The 21,081-nt window shown below is 37.4% G+C and overlaps 1 protein-coding gene, 1 non-coding gene and 1 pseudogene across 3 annotated transcripts; all 3 read right to left on the reverse strand.

The window, feature by feature from the left end:
- Nucleotides 1-8,334: 8,334 nt before the first annotated feature.
- On the reverse strand, nucleotides 8,335-10,388 carry LOC106374705 (cysteine proteinase COT44-like). 2 transcript variants are annotated; one of them, XM_022695051.2, is made up of 4 exons: nucleotides 9,827-10,388; nucleotides 9,138-9,373; nucleotides 8,909-9,046; nucleotides 8,335-8,806 (listed from the first exon to the last, which is right to left on the reverse strand). In XM_022695051.2, exons 1-4 carry the CDS (start codon nucleotides 10,323-10,325, stop codon nucleotides 8,558-8,560), a joined length of 1,122 nt encoding a protein of 373 aa, XP_022550772.1. In that variant the 5' UTR covers nucleotides 10,326-10,388; the 3' UTR covers nucleotides 8,335-8,557. The 2 variants fall into 2 exon arrangements, with proteins under 2 accessions (XP_022550772.1, XP_013670126.1); XM_013814672.3 differs by having other exon boundaries at nucleotides 8,909-9,049; nucleotides 9,827-10,387.
- A 342-nt stretch (nucleotides 10,389-10,730) lies between these two features.
- On the reverse strand, nucleotides 10,731-11,244 carry LOC111201947 (annotated as a pseudogene).
- An 8,803-nt stretch (nucleotides 11,245-20,047) lies between these two features.
- LOC125584601 lies at nucleotides 20,048-20,154 on the reverse strand. The gene has a single exon (XR_007321513.1). It is a non-coding gene; the product is annotated as a small nucleolar RNA R71 (small nucleolar RNA).
- Nucleotides 20,155-21,081: the final 927 nt, after the last annotated feature.

Below are 21,081 nucleotides of genomic sequence, written 5' to 3' on the forward strand. Positions count from 1 at the left end.
TAATAATGAATCCAAAATTTGTATTATGAAAGAGATTAGTGAACCAAGACAAGTGGAGATACGGTAAGAGATTTTCCGGTTTAGGTACATCGTACCTATTATAAACACACTAATATCAATATATGCTCACCTCGAATGTAGTTTCCCAAAACAGCTTATAATCTTATGGAGTACTATAATTATAACATTATTCCAGGTTCAGTGTATGTTTTGGGACCAATCAAATTAATTTTCGTTGATGCATCATTAGTTCCATCATTTTTATTCGAGAACTAGTAATCCAAAATCAGATATTTGTTTGAAACGATATTGTCTGGAATATCTCGTAATTAGGACCTAACCAGCATTTTTTCTGTTTTTAAGCCATTTGAATGTTTTTGGATATGCAGGTTTTTCAGATCTGGATTTAATATGCAGGTTTTTCAGATCTGGAAGACTTCTGGGACGACTTACCTGTTAGTCGTCTGGAAGTCGTCTGGAAGTCGTCTGGACTTCTTGGAAGTCTTCTGACAAAGTCGTCTGGACTTCCTGTAAAGTCGTCTGGACTTCCTGTAAAGTCGTCTGGAAGTCGTCTGAACTTCCTAAAAGTCTTCTGACAAAGTCGTCTGAACTTCTTGGAAGTCGTCTGGACTTCTTAGAAGTCGTCTGGACTTCTTAGAAGTCGTTTGGACTTCTTAAAAGTCGTGTGGTCTTGTCTATTTCTTAGAAGTATCAAATCAATCCACTGCCTATTTTCATCATCACAATCGTTGGAGAGCATTCAGGGACGTGATCATCTTACCCAGGATCACTTTACCTCTGATTCTGAAAGCCTAAACCACTGACAAAGTTCACATCCTCTTCTTCTTCCATGTCGCTGTTGACATCTACAGCTTCTACATCCTCTGTAAAGAAGACTTGTTTCTTGACAAGCTTGTGAACACTCTCCAGCTTGGCTTTGACATCTTCCAACTGCTCCTTCCATAGGGCAGGGGCTTATTTTTTTCTCTCGAAATCAGTGTTCTTGGTGTTGTTGTTGGATGCCAAGTTCTCAATAAGTCTGATCGCCTCCTGTGATTCCTAGTGATGAAGTTTTCATCACTAGCTGAGTCTACAGCCATCTGATATGCCAGCGCGAAAGTGTTGAGTAGCTGCACTTGATTGAATCCATGGTGTGGGCAATCTCCCTGATATGACTTGAATCTGATCCTGAAGCTTCTGAATGACTCTGTAGGCTCCTGTGTGAATGTTGTAATCTTGCTCCTCAAGTCTTCAGCGCGTGCCTCATCAAAGAAGTGGCATAGGAATGCATTCTTTATTTCGGCCCATAATGAAAGAGATCCTGGTGGTAACTGCTTAAGCCTGTGCGAAGCCTCTCCAGCAAGTGAGTACTTTGAAGAACTTGCAAAACAGATAATCCTCAGGGACTTCATTGGCTTTGATAGCAGAAACTAGATCCTCGAACTTCTCCATATGGTCCATAAGATGCTCGTGTGATAACCCACAGTAGGGTGTCTGTCCCACGAGTTTAAAGTACTAAGGCTTCAACTCAAAGTCTTGCCTCTGTGTGGCTGGAAGACGGATGGCAGATCTGTTCTCGTAGTACTGATATGGCCTGTTGTAATCACCTAATGTCCTTGGTCTAGCCTCGTCTACAGCTTGAGAAGCTGCAATATTAGCATCAATATCAGGGATTACAGTCCCCTGATCATCTATCTTCTGACCTGCTGCATTGCGCAGATGACCCTCCTGGTCATGCAGGTTTCCAGTTGCATCATGAATTAGTACTAGTGTCGCAACCATGTTTCGCGGCTTAGTGTCGATCGATGTTCTAGGTAGAATGTCGATCGATGTCGGGTGGGTATGGGAGGTCGACAAAAGAGTAGTCTCGGTTGACAGTGGAAGGCGAGTGTCGGTCGATGGACAGATGTTGTTGTCAATCGATGCGATATGTTTGCCTTTGCGGATGGTGCGTTCTAGTATTGCAGGATCTGAAAAGAGAAGTGTTTGTTCCTTGTTGCTTCTGATACTGCTGGGTATGTACCTGAAAAGACAAGAAAATATTTTATCAGTTTTTGCAAGTAACAAAAACCTAGACTAAACCTAACTAAGTTTGATCTAATGGCAATCGAAGCTCCCCGACAACGGCGCCAAATTTGATATCAATCAAATCACCTTATAAGTAATTTGTACTCTCTCAAATAAGAGGTTTAATTGTAGTACTTATGGATCGAATTCACAGGGAGCTAAGGCACACAGTAGATCTATCTAGTTATGTAATTAAGCTAGATTGAAAGGTTTTAAATCAGTAAATAAGCAGTGGTGAACAAGTAATTGTTCAGTTGATTGATTGGGTTTTAAGGTTAATATGGGAGACGTTAGACTTAGGGTTTCTATTCAATCAATCAAGATTATAGAGATATAGATTACTAAGTATATATATGGATATTTTAGAACTCAAACAATTAGAATAATCGATCAACTTCCGTATATTTGGACTATCTATCGTCGGATCTAGGACATCAGTTGTCGCTTGTTGGTCCTGAGAAAGTGTCGATCGATTCCAACAATGGGGTGTTGATCGATACACCTTTCATCATGTCGATCGATGCAACTAGTGAGTTGTCGATCGACGTTCCTTCCAGGGAGCGTTACGAACGGGTTAGAACGTGTTCACTAGGTTAACTAAATCAGCTTCTGCTTGTTTCTAGCAATCCTAGCACAACCTAAACTATTACAAACAAAGAACCAATCTTTCGAATGCGCCCTAATGTCTATAGGCAATGTCCTAGGTAGCTATTCTAGAACACATGCATTAAGAAAAGTTTAGTTGATTAATATCCTGACACATAGCAATTCTATATTTTAGGCTAATCCCTCCTGAATATATGAACTCTAAATCTAACAAGATGAACTACTCAGACATGGCTAAGCAATTCATGATAATAAAATAAGTAAATTGCATAAATAAAATAGAATAAAGACACTTGAGTTCCAATCACAAAGCTCTGAAAGAGTTCTTGGATCTTCTCTCCAAACCTAAGACTCTAAGTATTTTGCTGTATGAAAAGTAGAAAGTATGACAGCGTGTGTTGCCTAGAACAATCTCAGTGCACATAAATATTAGTTTAAAACTTGTTAGGAGAAGGAGAAGAATGATAAGTGGGTCATGCTCGTTGAAGGTTTGCATATAAAGAGGGAAGATAAAATTCCGAGACAGTTGCTTGACTACATTATGGTAGAGGGTGATAAACAACATGGATCTGGAGAGCTGAGCAGAGCAGAAGAAGCTGAGACTAGTGATCTGACCTCAGCATCGACCACCACCACTACCTCAACATCGGTCAACACAGCACCTCAGCAGTGATCGACACAGATTTTTTTCATCGATCGATACCAATCGAAATCCCTGAAAGATCGAGTTGTTCTCAGGACATTACAGACTCGACACAGAAGAGCATTGATGTATCAAGTTGTTACATGCCGTAAATGTAGAAAAAGAGATCACCATGGAAGATTTCTTGGAGCTAGAAGAATTCTTGGAGTTAGAGGATGGAGAACAACTTGGAGATTTGGATTCGAGTAGAGAGGTTACTATGGAAGACTTCTTTGAGCTGGAGGAATGGCTTGAAGATGTAGATCAGATTTGGATTTGGATTCAACACCGCCAACCAGTTACCGATCAACAGCACCCACCTGATATTGATCGATGCCCATTGCTGGAAGAACCACCAGGTTGCATAGTTGAGCTGGCACCAATTGAGGAAAGGATGCACAAGTCTGAGGTCTCACACTTTACTATCCATGAACATCTGAGACCACCTATCTGCGTAGAAGAAGCTACTGGGTTTCACAAAAGAGTGAAGAGGATACATTACCCTGTGAAGATTGTGGTCCCATGCGCTTGTAATTTGGTTGCGAGACCTTGGGACTGTGAACGAAAGAGATCTTCTCTTTGATATAGTTGTTGGGTTTATAGATACGACACACGTGAAAACTTTGATTCCCACCAAGTACCCACAGTCTCATTTTTATTCTCTATAGTTTAGTCATTCGTTATATGGCCCAAATTTAACATCATACACACGTCGGGGGATATATTTTCTTTTACATTTCATGTTAAATGCAGAAGGATAACTTAAAGTGTTGCTTTGGAAGTGAAATCATTGTAAAACGTTAGTGGTTTTAGCGAGACCAACATCTCTACACGACGTCTTTTGTTCAGAATTCTGAAAGCAAAAAAAAAAACTACACCTTGTAAATTAAATCTGCACTTCTCGAGCATCGCTGATATTATATTTAACAGCCCATTAATACATTTAAAATCATCTCTGATCCAAAACTATTTTTTTCAAATAGAATATAAAGTTAAAATGCTCCAATCTTACTCCATTTCATACTCCACTATGAAATAATGAACAAACAAAAAATAGATCATTTCATTTATAGAATAAATCCCATTATAGAGTGAGAAATGAAGTAAAGTTAAAATATTTTTTACTCTATACTCCATTTTAAAGTAAAAAATAGAGTGGAAAAGGAGATGTCATAAAACATCTTCATTGATGAGTTTCTTATCAAAGTCTCTCAATAATTATATTAATGTTTAATTGTAATTTTCTTAAAAAATTTAGAGATTCATGACATAATCTCTCATTTAATTATTTTACATAATTTTTATATTTTAAAGATTTTTTTAACTAAATATTAATATGATTGGTGGAAAATTTTGATTAGAAGTTCACCAATACAGATGACCTTTATAAGTATGGATGAAATTTTACTTCGACCGCAGTGTGGAAACAAACCTTATAGCTTAAAATAAAAGTTCACCCAAATATGTTGTGGCTGTCGTAGCATTTTTAACAGCTATTTATTCTCTTACTTTTAAAAGGTTTTATATTCCAACAGTCTTTTATCTTTTCATATTTTGAAAAAGTAAATAGTATATCTTCAAATTTAAGAATGCGCTATTTACCCCTTTAAAATACTATTATTTTTTACTTTAGTCCCTACAACTATATATCACATGAATAAGTTTTATATACTATTATATTTTAGCTTCTTAAAATTATTTCTATTAAATCTTTTTATTAACACTTGTGTACTATTTACAGTTATATTTGACTACATTTTATTATATTTTTCAAAAATATTTTTTTTAATATGTTTCATTTGATTGGTTTTTGAAAATCTAGTGACTATAATTAATTATTAATAATATTGAGGAGTAAAGCGTAAATTACTAATTTTTCTAAAAATAAATTTGAGAGTGAACTTTAGAATAACACACCTTCATCTCTTATTTTGAAGGTCCTCCATCCAAATGAGAGGCATTGTTAAAGATGTTGTTAGTCAATAAAATGGTAATACAAATATGCATGATGTCATGTTAACAGACGTTATATTCCCATAATATAAATATAAACTATGTTTATTAGATTTTCATTTTTAAAAAAAATTAATTCTTTTAGTTAACCCAAAAACGGGAATCAGATCCGGTTATAAACTCGCATTGAACAAAAGCTCCAAAGTCAAACTATTACAAACTAGCTTCGTCCGCCCATTAAACCTAACATATTATGCGAGCCCGTTTTTCAAAATTCTCTGGAATCGGTTACCGTTCTCAACCTTTGACGAACACCATGGGAATGTGAGGTTCTCCTTGTTGTCTCGGATGCCGGAATTTCCCATGTCGTCTCCGGAGTAGCTAGTTCCCGATGAATTCCACAAAGCTTATAACCGCCACTGTCTATGAAACACTAGACGACCAATAGAGGAGATTTTCAGGTACTTACTGTAACGCCAAAGCCGGGCTTGCACACAATGCCACACAGTGCTTGAAACCGAATCCCAACTCGAGCCGAACAGCAAAACATGTCGAGTTTGCTGCACCACCAGACAAGAACACCGCCATAACCTGCAGAGAAAGTCAAGAACACCACTTCGGGAAGTGTTCGATGACCAAGTGTTGACACCAAGCCGGTCAATGACTCCTTAGAACCGACTCGACACTTGTGGACTTCGAGAACCAAAACCAATAGCTGAGCTGAGAACCCCCTAACTGGTGTCGCCAGAAGAGGTACTTCTAGAACAAACCAAGAGACAAAAACTGATACGAAACCTCTGTTTCGCCACGGTTGAAATTGAAAGGTGGCTGTCAGAGGAGAGAATGAGATGACGTAGCGCGACAAGCACGCCTAACTACACGCCTAACTATATTTTAATAATGTTTGGTAAGTTCACTAGATTTCTGTTTTATTTGTTCTATCGGTAGTTTTTCGTTTTTTAATTAATCTAAATAAATTATTACTATATTTTTCAAAAAAATATTTGTTTGTTTCTTTAATACTAGTAAATTGTTTCACATATTTATGTGGATTTTCAAACAAAATTTTGATTCATTACCCAAACTAAATACATTATAAAAGGTAATAATATTTAAACGATATGCATCGGATTAGTCAAAGAAAACAGACAGAATTGATCCATACCGGCCACTATTGTGTTCCTAGTCAGATCAGAGTGTTCGTTCTGAATTCTTGCTCCGTTAGCAAAAAGGCACGTGGAATGTTGAAGTGAACTTGAAGTAGCTTAGGAAACAAGCTACCACTTTCTTATGAGATTAGGAAAGTCATATGATAGAGGTATCTATAAAAGTAGTTTCCTAATGAGTTTAAGAACTTAAGATGTATATATATAAGGATATGCAAGAGTGTTGCATAACTTGTGAGAGTTGAGAGCTTTAATTTTTTTTTGAGTTATTTTCTAAAGCATTGAGTGATTAATAAAGTGTGAGTTTGAGAGTTTGATTCATTAATTGGTATCAGAGCATTCATTGAGTCAAAAGGAGGAGAGAAGAAGCAATGGGAGAAATCGTTGCAACCAACATCACAAAAGGCGGTGGATCGTCATCCATCAAGTGTCCAATGCTCAGCGACACAAATTATACCGTGTGGACCATGAGAATGAAGGTGGCGCTAAAGGTTCACAAGGTATGGGAGACCATTGATCCAGGAGAAGACGAAGGCGAGAAGAATGATATGGCAAGGGCACTTTTATTCCAATCAATCCCGGAATCTTTGATCTTACAAGTAGAAAATCTAGAGACTGCAAAAGCAGTCTGGGAGGCAATGAAGACCCGACATATGGGAGCTGATCGAGTCAAGGAAGCAAGGCTGCAAACCCTTGCGTCTGAATTCAACCGACTAAAGATGAAGGAAACAGATTCAATAGACGAGTTTGTTGGAAAGCTATCTGAACTATCAACCAAATCAGCCTCTTTAGGCGAAGACATTGAGGAGCCAAAGCTAGTAAAGAAGTTTCTTAATAGCCTACCTCGAAAGAAATACATACATATTATAGACGCGTTAGAACAAGTTCTCGACCTTAATAAAACAAGTTTCGAGGACATTATAGGGAGACTGAAGGCGTATGAAGAGAGGATCTTTGAAGAAGAAGAAGAAAAACATGAAGATCAAGGTCAAGATAAACTGATGTTTACTAATACGCCAGACTCTCAGCAAAATCATGACAGGTACGAGTCAGGAAGAGGTAGAGGCAGAGGCGGTCGGTATGGATTTCGAGGAAGAGGTAGAGGTCGATATGGCTATCAACAAAGTTATCAGCAAAACGGAGGTTATTATAGACAAGAGCATGACGTGTCAAGAGTTGTGTGTTATAGGTGTGACAAGATGGGACACTTTGCGATGAACTGTCCCGACCGATTGCTTAAACTACAAGAAACACAAGAGAATGAAGAAGCTACTCAAAAGGCAGAGGAACTTATGATGCATGAGGTTGTGTTTTTAAATGAACAAAACGTCACACCAAGTAAACTCGATCAAAGTGCAGCTGATGATCATCTGTGGTACCTAGACAACGGGGCCAGCAACCATATGACGGGGAACTTGGGCTACTTCTCAACATTAGATCATCGAATAACGGGAAAAGTGAAGTTTGGGGATGATTCCCGCATTGATATCAAAGGTAAAGGATCCATATTCTTTAAGACAAAGAACGGTGAAAGAAGAGTGATATCTGATGTCTACTTCATACCTAAACTTAGGAGCAATATTATTAGCCTTGGTCAGGCTACTGAGTCGGGATGCGAGGTTAGTTAAAAAAAAAACTTACCTTGAGGTGTTGCCACGGACCACATTTTCCACCAAGTTTTCTTAACTAAAATGAACGATTGGTCCCTTCACTCCAAACGTTTATTCAGTTGAACGCTAGCTTACAACATTGCTCTCCTCTTAAATACTACTTAACCGATCACTCTGTGAATGTCTAGAACATGTATGTTTATGATTCGGTTCAGTCCATACTTTGATAAATTAACCAACGAAACCAATGAGGTTAAGAGAAATATATCATTTTATTATACTTCTCTTAATACATAAACAACCAAATCAATCTTTCTTTGAACGAAATGATATTGATCGACATAAGGATTTATACAGACTAAATCCGTATGCTGGATCAAATACCTTCTTTTTTGATATACTATACATACAAACAATAATATGAGATTAAATCTTAGTTATAAAACTCCCAATTGAGTTTTATTTTAAAAACTTCAAACACTGCTGGTTCCACGAACCGGGTTTGGACTGTACTTAACCGGGTACGAGGCTTCAACCGCAATTCCACACTTGCCGGACTTGGACCTTGCCAAGTTTCTCTCCATCCTAATGTAACCATCCTCTCCCCAACGTGTACCCCACGAGTTCCTTACAATCCAATAGTCAATACCGTTCTCTGAACCATAACCAACAGCCACCACTGCATGATCTAGATTTGTCCCACACTTTCCAGTGAAGATCCCCTGCCAACATAACCAAACCGGTTATTAAATATCCAAAAACGGGGTTTTATTACCTAAATTTATACAAAACAATTAACCCCGGTTTAAGGTTGGTTCGCTTACCGATTGGTAATGTTGGAAAACTCTTCCACCAGCTTCAATGGCAACACTCACGGGCTGGTATGAAACTGCTCTCTTCAACGCCGTTTCATCTTCAGTAGGAACATCTTCGTAACCATCAATAGTTACAACTCTTGAATTCTTCTGCAAACACGACGAAACAGATTTTGAAGCAGTACTTCTTTAAAATGTATAAAGAAAAAACAGAGTTACTCTGTTTTATGTCCCTTACCAGTAAAGAATTGCATTTTCCATTGGAACCACGGTAAGGATAATCTTGCTCGGTGTTCAAACCGCCGTTTTTCATGATGAATTGAAAAGCATAGTCCATTAAACCACCGTTGCAGCCTTGGTTGTAGGATCTGTCGCAGTCGACAAGTTCTTGTTCGGACAGAGATATGAGTTCTCCTGTTACGATCTTGTTTATACCTTCTACTGCTGCAGCTGTCGAAAACGCCCAACAACTTCCTGTTTCCGATCAACACATAGTAAGATCAGTACTCAATACACAACTTCATGTGTTGCATGCTAGATTAGAGTCTTAAGCTTTAGATGAAACAATGACATTTGTAAATCTAAACACACGCTAAGATTATCAACGTCTTGAAATTTTAAACAAAGTTGATAATTATATATTGACATGGAAGATTACTCGTAGAATAGGAAGTTGATACCTACTAAACCAAAAAAAGCAACGTTTTTTTTTTTGTTTTTTTTTACATAAATATACTATCTAATATGTAAATATCAAAAATTTATGAGCCATGGTCAAAATTTAGATATAAACCTACTCTGTAATCTGAATACAAATATACTTTCATAAATTACTTAGAATGAAGAAGATAAACTGTGTTAATTATAAAACGGATTATATACAAATTTATAAATGATTATGTGAAGCATGTGCATAATATTAATTACCGCAAGTTCCTTGGTTTTTAATGGCATTAACGGCTCCTTTCCGTCTCCAATCAACCGTCTCCGGAACCTCCACGTCGTTTACTGCGGCCGAGTATTTCATGTTAACGTTCTTGGCCTTAGTGATGCGGCGGACAGACTCGGTTCTTGCCCCGAGGTATAACCTCCGGTACTCATCGTTAGTGAGATCAGAGAATATGGTGAGACCAAGCTTGTAAGTAGCGTTCTTGTTGTTCTCATTGTGTAGATCAATGAACCTTAGGTTGTCTTTGAAAATATTGAACTTTTCGTCTTGTTGGTTGACGATACCGTTGTTGTTGCTAGTTTTCCCGTGCTCCGCACACCACTGTAAGTAGATGGACCTCACTTCTTCATCGGTTCTCCATGAGCCGTCCGATGGAAGATTGAGATGGTTGTTAATGGTAGTGGACTCATCACCGGAGGCTAATGAAACGACGACGTATAGGAGAAGTAAAGAAATGAGTTTTGTTGAGGAAGCCATATTGTATGTTTGGCTTGGTTGTTCTAGTTCTGATAGTTGATATGGCTTGATTTCGTTGGAGGCTGAGAGGAGCTATTTATAACCAAATTCTTGGAGTTTTAATATTTCAAGTTGGTATACTTTTCTATTATAATAAAATGCAGTAATGGGCATGCAAGATGGTGGACGGTTCAAATGGATATTGCCGGAAATATGAATGAAATTAATTTTACACCTTAAATATCTTCATTCCCCACGTAAGAACGTTGTGTGATAATAGGCAGGGAGATATTTATGTATTTTCTAATAATTTCAGAAAATTTAGTTACTTATATACTATATCAACTATCAAGATAACAATAAATACGGTTTGCTGATCTATAATATATACCCAAGTATAATTAGACGATTTTTCCATAGTTCTCTATGATGGTATCTTCAGTGATGGTGGAGATAGTGAAGGTACGGTGATTGCTATTAATGGCTTCCATCAATTTGAGAGCTCTCCATGTTTTGGGCTGGATCTTGGCAAGTAGCTATGAATACATCAAACACTATGTTGCTGGCATGAGATTTGAATCGACCTAGAGAGCCTGCAACAACATAGACGGTGAGGTTCTTGAGTATATTGAGCTCCACCAAGCCAGACACACTCGTTTTCAACACCTTATTCCCTATCTCTCTTCTAATTACTGCCATGTCCCTCGATGCAGTTCACCGCAGCAGGTTTATTAATGTCGGAGAATAAGTTATCTGACCAATAAATTTCAAGTTTTTAAGTCTCAAGATGATACTATGCTAAAAGACATTGTTTTAAAATCAAACCAATAACATACAAAAGAAACTCACCAGAGATTCCGATCACATCCATGTTAGGGGAATCATCGCTGAGGAAATCAATAACATTATGCACACCTTTGGTTACCATGTCCATCCTCATTGCACCACACCGGTGTTACAACTGAACCATACATAGCCATTTTTTCTCTGCCAATGTACAATGAACAGTTTGTAGACTCGTAAATCTAATTGTCATGCATCCACAAAATCATTATTTCATCAGCAAAAGTTTCAATCTTGAGCCGAACCACACCACAAACATAAAAAAATTTACATCATGGTGGTACCTGTTGAAAATGACAGCCGACGTTTCGAAGTGATCTGGATTCTCCAAGGAAGGCTTAAGTTTCATAGCACGTTGGCACGACAAAAACCAGACAATAGGCGCTCTAGTTGTACCGTCCTTCAGCTCCGCCTGAGACGTACCAAGCCTTGCAGCCTCTGTTAGTCATAGCAACCAAATAACTTTCCGTTATAGCTCATCAGAACAGAGTTTACATCATATTAGTTAATCGGACAACTTCAAAGCGATCAATCAACTTTCACAATCGACCCCCTATCGTAGCGATGGATGGTAGTGATTCACAAGAACTGGGATAGAACCGTGGATCTCAGAATTCTGCCCAGAGAAACATACGCTTGAAGTATTAAAACTGATAGCTTGAATATTGATTAAACAAATATGGTACATAGTATTCCATAGAAAGTCAAATTGTCAATACCTTTTCCTGGGTACTATGTTCTAGGCGAAGAAAGGTGGCGGGGACAACGACCGATTAAGCAACAACAACACTGGAGGCTGACATCTTCGAAGGTTGGCTAAAAGCCGCGACAATTCAATTTAGGAGTAATTTAATAAGAGATATGGGTTTCAAGGTTTGTTTGAGGAATTATATATACTGAGACGGATCGTTTCAGAGGTGAAACGGTACCATAACTGATCGTTGGAGATATAGAGAGGTGAAAATGAAAAGTTTCAGAATTTTTTTTGATAAGCTAAAAGGGTAACGCTTCGGTTTATCGGTGGAGACATAGTACTATAAAAATCCTAGATACATACAAAAGAGATTTAGCCCACTTATAAGTTTTATTGGGCCAGAATGCGGATTTTACTAAATAGGTTTCGATGATCAAAGTTACACGTGAGTATTGAAACATTACAGTTATGTGTGGGATCCACTATAATAAATCCTTCATAAATATATATTAGTTTCGGTAATCAATGTACAAAGTATCTTTTAGTTTAGTGGTATAAATGTTGGTGTTTATATCATAGTAACCCGGGTTCGAGCCACAGACTTGACATTTTTCACATTTTTTAAAAGTGGGACCCACTTACCTGCTGACGTGTCGCATCAGAAGTGATGAAACTGGCTCATTATAATGTAGATTTATCTTTCTTCCTATACAACATTATAATGTACTTAGTTTCAATCATGTCAGTATAGAATTTTTGTTTTATAAAAGTAAGTTTTCTGGTGCTTGTTATTGATAGATAGATTGATGGGAGTTTAGAAAATTGGATTGACTTTTATAGAGAATATATTATAATATGTATAAATTTATTTATTATAAACAAACATAATTTACTAAAATAATATTTGAAATAATATATTATAGTTAACTAATATATTATAGATAATGCTACATTTTGTTATAAAAGAAGACGAAGCTAGTGCTACATTTTATATTCCGAAATCTTGATTATGTATCCGATTGGTAATGACTATATCTTTAAAACTTTTGATGTAGAAAAAAATACAGATTTTTTGTTGTGGTTTTAGATTTTATTATTGTAGAATTTTATGGAAAATCTCAAAAAGTTGATGTGGATATTTGGCTCTACAAATCAAATCTAAAGAGTTTACCAGCTTGCCAAGCACGCAGTATAATTTGACCACACTTGTGTAATTTTTATTGTAACTATCTTAATCAGTTTAAAATTTTAATATCTATTATATTAAAACATAATCATGACCTATTGATAAATGTTATGTCTAACTATTTATATTATTTATTTTGTTATCACTTTTAAGAAAGTTTAGTTACCTTTTACTAATGGCATAAAAATAATCTAGTTATTGAACAAGTAAAAAATCTAAAACATTTTATTAAAAAAAAAATAATTTAGTTATTGGACAGTTGAACATAAATATGATTAAAAAACACAAATATAAAATTAAATTTCTCAATAAATTAAAACAAAAAATATATCCGCCATTTGAAAGAGCGGATCAGAATCTAGTTAAAAATAAAATAATTAAATTATTTAATTTACCGTCTTGATCATAATATCTAGGGTTATTTCACACATAGTTATGAGTGTTTACACAAAAGGTTACCAACCACCTTTTTTTTTTCTTAAGAAAAATACAAAATAATTCTCCTTCTATTGCGACATATGTATTTGTATGAAAATACTCGGGAACAAGCAAAGAACTTGTAAATTAGAATTTGTAAAGAAAGCAGAAAGTTGGTACAACCGACCAAAGCAAAGAACTCGGGAACATAACTATCCTTTCCATTACGACATAGTATTTCACCAAAAATTCAAACTTCAAAGATCTATGGGGTCAAATCCTTCGTCTGTAAATCAAATAGTTTACTATTCTTTTCTAATTTTATGGTGATATTATCTAGTAGCAAAGTTGGCCCTGAAATTTTAAGGCTATTAGCAATTTAATAAAAAAAATTAATAGTTTAAAATTTTATTTTTTCTTTTCAAATGCAGAGAGACTTATTTATATATAATTTTTTGAAGATTTTAAACGAATGTTTCATCCTGGTCTAAGTCTTGCTCATAGTTCGTAATTTCTCTAATTTCAAACTATAATAACACCATTTTATATATTTCTTCATATAAATAGTTCGTGGTCATTAATTTTATTATATTTTTTTATGAAAGATTTTAAATTTATTATTTACATCACCATATATCGATTCACGAGAGACTTTGCGTATATTTTTATTAAACTTTGATATATTATATTGTAGAAGATATTCATTAAAATACAAGATATACATACGTTAATATTGGGTTTGTAACTTTTTATACGTACATTTTCTTATAATGACCTGAATTTTATATTTTTTCTTTATTCAGAGAACTTTACTACATATGTAGTTTTGCTTCAAGTATGTCTTTATAATTGATTTTTTATATATACATATACGTATTTTACTACAGTTATCACTCATAAGTATTGAGTTTAGCACAACAATATTAATGGTGTTGTAATTTTTCTTTTCCTTTTGGGTATCTACTCTACACGTATGCATAATTCGTTTCTTTTAAAATGGTTCGATGTTCATAGCAATGCCGCCTTGACTTGTTAACCAATTTGATGTTTTTTTTTTTTGAACACAAGTTAACCAATTTGATTAAGTATGCATGTTTGCGAACTTGTTGAAGTTGATGGAGTATTTTTCAAGGGTCCAAGATCAAATCAATGTAGTATAAAAGATTGTCGAACCAATTCTAGGTGATTCTAAAGCAAAGGGAATGCAAGTTCATGGTTAAGCTAAGTGCGATCCGGTTTTAAAGATGGTATGGACTAAGAACTAATAAGCCAATGCAATAAAGTAATGATCTTTCTTTCTCAATTTGAAGCAAGATGACTCATGGGGCTAGGTATTTGATCTCGGGTGATGTAGATCCAATCTAGGGATGACAAGGTATCAATCAAACACTTTCCTTATGCCTAGACACTAAGCTAAAAAAGCTCTATCTCTAGATGAATGTTCTTTTGGTAAAGCAACTCAAGCATCTAATCTCTTAGATTGAATGTTATTAAAGCAAATATGGAGAACAAGTCCAATATCAGTCTTAACTCCTTTAGCAACTAATCTCTTAGCTAAAGCAAGCTAAAAGCATTGAAGAGTTGGTTCAGACATTTCATCATGCACTTTGTGGGCAGGAAATGCCTAGGGATCTATTTTAGTATGATCAAAACTAAAATAGCATTGAAAACCCTCAACAAGCAGGGAAACAAGTAAATCTAACACTAAACACCCTAGATCTTCTCTAATCACCCTTAATCACCCTAGCCCATGAATCCAAGATTAGTCTACTCACTAATAGACATGAATAACCCCAAAACCATGGATGATTCAAGGTTAAACATGATTAAAGAGCAAATAATCAAGCAAAGATAAGAAATTATGATCAAGATTAGATTTTTTTTCCAAAATGGTCTTTGATTTGATAGATAATAAGATAAGATCCCAATTTTGGGATTACAAGAGTATTTATATGTCCTAATGGTTTCCTTTAGAAAGTCTAAAATACCCTAATGGTTTCCTTTAGAAAGTCTAAAATACCCTAAAAAGATGTCTAAAATCGCCAAAGTAAAACCCGCGACTCGGGTAGAAGTCATCAGTCGCAACCCGCGTCGTCCAACCCACGTCAGCTCCTCGTCCAGCTTCTGGTGAGGCCGCCCGGGTAAGCTAACCCGCGTCCATCTACCCGCATCGGCCCTCTCGTCCATCTTCCTCTTCTCGCGCCCGGGTAAGGGAACCCGAGTTGGTCCAACCCGCGTCAGGGTTGATATGCCTCCAGTAAATCGATCATAACTCCTCCAATACAGATCCAAATGACTTGAAACCACTTCCGTTGGAAAGCTAACTCAATTTACTATGTCTTCAAAATTATTAGCAACAGAAGAGATCTTTAAGACCTCCATCCACGATCATCTTTCACCCTTTTTCACCACAAATGTCTCTAAACACCTCCAAGAACTCCATAGCACACTCTAGCCTCTAATAAAGACTCATGTATGCAAAATGGACCCTAAAGATGCCTAATTCCTGATCTACATGATCATTATGTACAAGAAATGATGGTTAAAACCATGTAAATATGCAAGATATCAACTCCCCCACACTAGTCCTTTACTTGTCCTCAAGTAAACTTTTCAAAAACTCAAGAAGGAGAGATATAAAGATGGGAGCTTAGCCAAAAGAAACACTTTCTAGCCTTCAATATGACATCCCAAAGAAAACATAGCAAATAGCATGAGCAACTCCCTTATTATACTCTAGCTTCTCTAGGCCTATCCATACTCTTATGCCTCTACTCAAGTTGCAATACTCATCAACTAACAAGTTCCTTCAACCAGCTCTCACATTGATTCACACACACACACACATGGTGAATTCTCACAAATGGGCACATGATCTCAATCATTTGGCTAGGTAAGCAATGGTCTAATATGAATGAAAAGAAGGATTCAAATGTTATTATTCCAAGGTGGTTATCACTCAAGAACAAAGAACTTGATCATTATGCAAAATTTATTTAAGATTAGAAGCAACTCATGCATACATAGATTCATTTTCATCATTATACCATTTTCCTAAGTGATTACAACTTCTACCCTTTTATCATCATCTCAAAACCAAAATAAAACCCACTCACATCACTCGCCCAATGAACAACTCTCTTTTTCTTTTGACTCAACCAACTAGGGACTTTAATTCATTTTCTTTACAACACTTAACTCTAACTCTTTCTCATTTCCTTCCCCACTTTCTCTTTGATTCTTTTTCTCTCTTTTTTTTTTTTTTTTTTTTAAGGGGGAAGGTTCTTTTGTACATAACCTAGAGCTTCATATTTTCCTTTTGTCCCTAGAATTTTCTTTTCTAATGACACTCTTTTATTCATCTTTCTCATATTTCTCACTCCCCAAACCCAAGATATTAACATTTAGAACACATAAAACCCCTCTCACCATCCCCAAATGCTAGCTCATTTTGTTAGCAAGAGATGAGAACAAATCTATGTCGCCTCCAATACTCTCAAGATTTTGCACATGACAAGCTATCAAAAGAGGCCTCACTCATGCAATTCAATGTTTGGTCTCAAAGAATGGTTAGGGTTGTAGGGTATGGAGTGCCATTTGGGTTAACAAAAATTGGTATAATGGAATAAGATAACCCAAATGTGTATGAGATCCATGATCAAGTATGCAAGTGCCCATATGCAAGAGAGATTAAGTTCATTCAAGGCAAGTTCATTTTGGAGCTGATTTTAAGAACAATGCCAATATCAAGCAAGCAAACAAGTTTCAAGAAGAGTTTTCAAGGCTCGAAGCTTACAAGTTTTTTCAAAAGATGCTTAAGCTACTTGATATGTTTAGCTAGGATGTCAAATTGAGTTCTAGACATGTGTTCTTTACAAGGTTTCTCCCAATGCATGAATGCAATCTAAATGCTTCTAGACTCAATCCTAAAGATGCAAATGATGCAACTAAATGCTTATTTTTGTGATTTTCGAAAATTTTCAATTTTTGTGGATTTTCTATGCAAATAATTATTCACAATGCAATGCATGAGACTTAATGACAAGTAGACAAAACAAAACACAATGTGAGATAGTAAACTCTCCCCCAAACTTACTTCACACAGTCTCTTGTGTGAGAATAAGCTCAAAGGAGAGATCTAAGGGAAATACATAAACATGATAACTAAGTATTTACAAAGGTAGAATGCACTTACTTGAAGTTGGCTGTCATAAGAGAAGGGAAATGAGGAGGGAGGACTTGTTGTCACCTTGGAATTTTCGACATGACCTTTGAGAATTTTTTAGAATTCCCCCAAATTTGTCCCTAAGCTTATTCAAACACACTAAAGCAAGAAAAAGATATATAAAGATATATACAAAGGATACCATGGGACTTCCTCCCAAGTGAGCTTGTTTTAAGTCTATAGCTTGACTTTCCTTCCAATTGGTTAATGAAGAGGAGGATCTTTCCCACCTTCAAGAGTGATGGTGAGAACTTGAGAGAGAAGCTCTTGAAGCTTGATTGGATCATCTTGGAGCTGTGAAGTGATGATGGCCTTTGCACTTGAGAATGGTGTAGACTTTCTCTTGCATTTGATCTTGTACTCAATAGCTCCATCCTTGAACTTCATTGGGTGAAGAGTAAGAGTGTGTGGCATTATATCAAGAGGTGAAGGGTAATGTTCTTTCATCATCTTCTTTTTGCCATGAGCAGCCTTTGTGGCTCTACTCACCTCCTCCTTTGTAGCACTTTCCAAGTGCTCATCACACAGCTCTTTAGAGAACTCTCCAGCAAGACCTTCTTTCTTAATACCAACCCCTTCAGCCTTGGTCTTCTCAATGGAGGATGCTCCACAAGTGATTGTTCCACAATACTCAGCAATCATCTTTGGTGATTGTAGTGGATAGGAGACATCTTTGTTCACATTTACGAGTGTGATCTTTTTGTTGGCAAAGTCTATGCAAGCTCCTACTGTTGTAAGGAATGGAGTGCCAAGGATCAATGGGACTCTCTTCTCAGTTGCCATATTCAGAACAGTGAGGTCTATAGGAATGGTGCATGCTCCAATCTTTAAAGGGAAGTCCTTGATGAGACCAATAAGAGTTGTAGAAGAGGAATCTCCAAATTGTAGGGAAGATGTGTTTGGCTCCATGCTCTCAATCCCTAGACTCTTCATCATTTCCATTGAGATCACATTCACACTTGCACCAGAATCAACAAGAGCATCATCAAAAGTGAGCTTACCAAGGTAGCAAGGCAAGGTGAACATCCCTTGAGACTCAAGCTTAGGGAGGGACTTTGGAGGGATTGGTGGATTAATCTTCGTAATGGAGATGTCCAAAAGCTCGGCCACTTCAGCTTGGTGGTCTAGAATGTCGTTGATGAGCATCATCTGGACATGAGCTTCACGCATACCTGAGATTTCTGGAAGCCTGACCCCAACATCACTAAGATCTTTCCTGAACTTGGAGAGCACCTTCTTCTGAGCTTTGGTGAGAACTCTTTGGGAGAAAGGAAGCTTATCATAGGGTGATAGCTCAACCTCAGTGGCTTCCTCTAGCTTAACCTTTTTCAGCTTGTTGTCAGCTCTCTTCTCAACATGTTTCTCAGCCTTGTGCTTAGCTCTTTGCAGATTCGTTGCTTCAACCTTCCTGGCAGCGTCCTTCACAATATGTGCTTCAGTTGTGGCCAAAAAAAATCTCTCAACTTCCCCAAACTCAGTTCCAAATACCAGTCTTTCAATCTCATCCTCCTCTTTCTCATGATCACTCAGCTCAATCTCTGGAGAAGTAGTGGAGAAGACAACATTGCAAGACTCCTTGGGGTTCTTTTCTGGTTTCCCTGGTAGAGACCCCATTGGCTGCTTGGAGGATGAAGGCATAAACCCCATTGGCTGTCACCCATCAAATTGGCGCCGTTGCCAAATTCTAAGTTGATTGTGACATTGGGATTTAGTCATTTGCTTGAGACTAAGTCAATTTTTATTTAATTGTGTGATTGCTTCTCTTTGTTCTTCTCCCTTTGCATTTCAGGTGTATAAACACAAGGAGCAAAAGTCCAACAAACCTAGTTCCAAGAGTTGAAGACATTAGAGCACTTGAGAGGGAGATTGCAAGACAGAGAAGAGAAGTAGAGCAACAGGCTCGCTTGCAAAGGTTGGGGTTTGATATGGAAAATCCGCCTCAAGATGGTGATGCCCTAGGGAGCATTGATCCAAGAGTTGATCATCTTAGACCACATCATCCACAACGCCAAGCTAGAGCCATTGGAGCCTATGATCAACCTCACATCCATGTTCATAGGTTGGGAATCAGAGCACCAGCTGTGGAGAACAACAACTTTGAGATCAACTCAGGGCTGCTTAACACCATAGAGAACAACAAGTATCATGGCCTCGCTGCTGAAGACCCTTTTGATCACTTGTACAAGTTTGATAAATATTGTGGCTTGTCCAAGACCAATGGTGTTTCTGAAGATGCCTTCAAGCTCAAGCTGTTCCCCTTTTCTTTGGGAGACAAAGCACACCAATGGGAGAAGACTCTTCCAAGTGACTCTATCACAACTTGGAATGAGTGCAAGAGGGCTTTCCTAGAGAAGTTCTTCTCTATCTCAAGGACGGCCAAGATCAGGAATGAGATCTCTAGCTTTCAGCAGAAGAACCTAGAGGGCTTTAGTGAAGCTTGGGAGAGGTTCAAGGGCTATTGGTCTCAATGCCCACATCATGGCTTCACCAAGGAGAGTTTGCTCAGTACCTTTTACAGAGGTGCTCTTCCAGAGATCAGGAGCAGATTAGACACAGCCAGCAATGGTTTCTTCTTGGGTAAAACTGAAGAGGATGCAGAGGACCTGGTGGAGAACATGACTAAGAGTGACTCAGTCTACAGTGAGGAGTATGATAGAAGCAACAGAGGTGATGATCGCCACACCAGGAAAGAGCTGAAGTCTCTCCAAGCCAAGTTGGATCTACTTCTTGCAGAAAAGTCTAAGCAGGAGAAGATGAACTTTGTTGGTGACCAGAAACAAGAGGCACCTCCAGTGATCAATGAGTTTGATGGTTTAGAAGGCCAAGAGGAGTTGTGCTTCATCAATGCTAATGGCACATGGTACAAGAAAGAGCCCAACTTTCAGTACCAAAACAACTACCAGCAAAGGCCACTCTACAACAATCAGCAAGGAGGTTACCAAGCCAACCAGTCTCCTCATACTCAAGAAAGCTCTTCTCAAGCTCAAACTCCAGATTCAAGTGTGGATTCTATGTTCAAGCAACTCTTGGAATTTCAGGCCAGAAATGAGAAAACCATGATTTCTGAGTTCAAGAACATCCATGCAAAAATTGATGGGAACTATTCTGACCTCAACAACAAGTACATGCAACTTGCCTCTCATCTCAAGGCTTTGGAGAGTCAAGTTGCTTCTATGCCTTCATCCTCCAAGCAGCCAATGGGGTCTCTACCAGGGAAACCAGAAAAGAACCCCAAGGAGTCTTGCAATGTTGTCTTCTCCACTACTTCTCCAGAGATTGAGCTGAGTGATCATGAGAAAGAGGAGGATGAGATTGAAAGACTAGTATTTGGAACTGAGTTTGGGGAAGTTGAGAGATTTGTTGTGGCCACAGCTGAAGCACAGATTGTGAAGGACGCTGCCAGGAAGGTTGA

This window comes from Brassica napus, chromosome C3, assembly GCF_020379485.1.
Source record: "Brassica napus cultivar Da-Ae chromosome C3, Da-Ae, whole genome shotgun sequence".
Classification (NCBI taxonomy): Eukaryota; Viridiplantae; Streptophyta; class Magnoliopsida; order Brassicales; family Brassicaceae; genus Brassica; species Brassica napus.

Excerpts from the sequence above, each read along its gene's own strand:
- LOC106374705 (XM_013814672.3), bottom strand. The coding sequence starts at position 10,325 with ATGGCTTCCTCAACAAAACTCATTTCTTTACTTCTCCTATACGTCGTC. Across the intron at positions 9,050-9,137 it reads GAAAATGCAATTCTTTACTG|AAGAATTCAAGAGTTGTAAC; the intron begins GTAAGGGACATA and ends TCGTGTTTGCAG. Across the intron at positions 8,807-8,908 it reads TTTTCCAACATTACCAATCG|GGGATCTTCACTGGAAAGTG; the intron begins GTAAGCGAACCA and ends TTATGTTGGCAG.